Source organism: Plectropomus leopardus, unplaced genomic scaffold (genome assembly GCF_008729295.1).
Source record: "Plectropomus leopardus isolate mb unplaced genomic scaffold, YSFRI_Pleo_2.0 unplaced_scaffold15737, whole genome shotgun sequence".
NCBI lineage: Eukaryota > Metazoa > Chordata > Actinopteri > Perciformes > Serranidae > Plectropomus > Plectropomus leopardus.
In genome coordinates, this window is record NW_024616875.1 from 1 (window position 1) to 2,031 (window position 2,031).

Sequence of the window (2,031 nt, forward strand, 5' to 3'; positions counted from 1 at the left end):
ATGGTCACTGTTATTAAATAAAGAATAAGCATTATTGAATGCCACTTTCATGAGTGCAGTTGTTGTTAAGCTTGTTAAGTTTTCTACTAACTAAACTGACTTTATAATAGGATGTTGTGTGTCATAATAATCCAATGAAATCTTTTTTTATCAGTATGGAAAACAGAGCTATGTTGTCAATGACATGGCGTTCTCACCGGACTCCACCAAAGTTGCCATCGGCCAGTCCGACAACATCATCTTTGTCTACAGAATCGGAGAGGATTGGTAATGTCCTTATGCTGATTTCATCTCCCATATTAATCTTCATTTTGTCATCTAGGTTGATGCGTTCAAACAAATTTAATTTATCAGTGTTATCTTCTCTCCTAGGGGAGACAAGAAAGCCATTTGCAACAAATTTGTTCAGACGGTAAGTGAACACGAGTAGAAACACTGTTTTGGCAGTGAACAGCATGCTTAAGGAGGCAGTAACTGTTTTGTAAAACAAAATTCACGACTGATAATTTGTAACGAGCTCTGTATGTATGCTCTTATGTTATTATTGTGGCAGTTAATGTTATGCAAAAGATGTTTGTCAGTTTCGGCTGTTAAGTTACACATGTTTTAGTAGATTTGGGGCCATGTGAAGCTAAAAAGGCCTCACAAATGCTTCATAAAGATTAGAAACTTGTTGCAGACAATAATGCTGCATAATCCGCATATTCACAGCTGTGTCTTCATTTTATGCACATTCATATACTTTTGAAGTTATGGATTGAGACAGTTTAGCTGTTGGTAGAACTCTGACTTTAATGGCGTTTGCATGTCAGATAAGCAATTTTTTCTAGTACAAATTTCCAACTTTCTAACATCTTTGTAATGCAACATTTTGTTCTCTGCATTGCAGAGTGCCGTGACTTGCTTGCTTTGGCCTGCAGAGCATGCAATTGTTTATGGGTTAGTGGATGGCAAGGTAAGTCTGCAACATGTTTTCACCTTATTTTACAGTTTATATCCATTTCATTTGTGTATCATAAGTGTTAGGAGTATTACAGTATTGACAGGATAGCAGACACAGTAGGACTGCTTGTAGAAGTAGAGTTAAAAAATACAATTAATTTCCTTTTTTTTGACTTGTCATAGGTTCGCCTCGCCAACACTCAGACAAACAAGTCATCGACCATCTACGGCACTGAGTCCTGTGTTGTCTCACTGGCATCCAAGTAACTATAAAGAAACTTTAAAGAAATAAAAGGATTTTTTTTCTTTTTCTGTGGTGCAGTCAGTCAGTGTTACTTGTCTGCTCTGTGTCAGTGTCTCTGGTAAAGGCATCCTGTCTGGCCACGCTGATGGGACAGTCGTGCGTTACTTCTTTGATGATGGAGGCTCTGGGGAGTCTCAGGTTCATACATTTACACATATCATCACATGGATTATGAACATGTTTCTGCAACATTGATGGTATAAATGTATTTCTAAAACTATGAACAGACTAACACATTTCCACTTTGACACAGGGTAAGCTGCTGATGCACCCGTGCCCACCCTACGCCCTGGCATGGGGTGCAAACAGCATCATGGTGGGTGGTTGTGACAAGAAGGTGGTGGCCTATGGCAAAGAGGGACACATTCTGCAGACCTTCGAGTACAGCCGCGACCGGACGGAGAGGGAGTTCACCGTGGCCGCCACCAGCCCAAGCGGGCAGTCGGTTGTGTTTGGCAGCTATGACCGGTTAGTATAAGGTCTTTTAGTTAATATACAGCTTAAAATGACACACTGGCTACTATTATGTGATGCCATCTCAAAGGGACTGTTGCATATGTTTGGTCCTATCTGTAGAGCTATTTATCAATAAAGATGGTCTTTGTGTGAGTTGCCGAGTGTTGGAGATATCGGCCGTAGAGATTTTTGCCTTCTATTGAATATTATGGAACTAGATGGTGCTTGGCTTGTGTTGCCAAAAAAAAAAAAACATTTGAAAAACTCAACAGCAATGTATCTTTCCAGAAATCACGATCCCCATTACTCAAGACAATCCACACACCTTG

The 2,031-nt window shown here is 39.9% G+C and overlaps 1 protein-coding gene across 1 annotated transcript; it reads left to right on the top strand.

Moving 5' to 3' along the window:
* Positions 1 to 154: 154 nt before the first annotated feature.
* On the top strand, positions 155 to 1,714 carry LOC121964476 (intraflagellar transport protein 172 homolog; the record flags this gene model as incomplete). The annotated part of the gene is made up of 6 exons (XM_042514682.1): positions 155 to 267; positions 373 to 412; positions 890 to 955; positions 1,126 to 1,205; positions 1,297 to 1,384; positions 1,500 to 1,714. Coding segments are annotated over 6 exons (602 nt in total), but the record flags the coding sequence as incomplete, so codon positions are not given.
* Between the last annotated feature and the right edge of the window lie 317 nt (positions 1,715 to 2,031).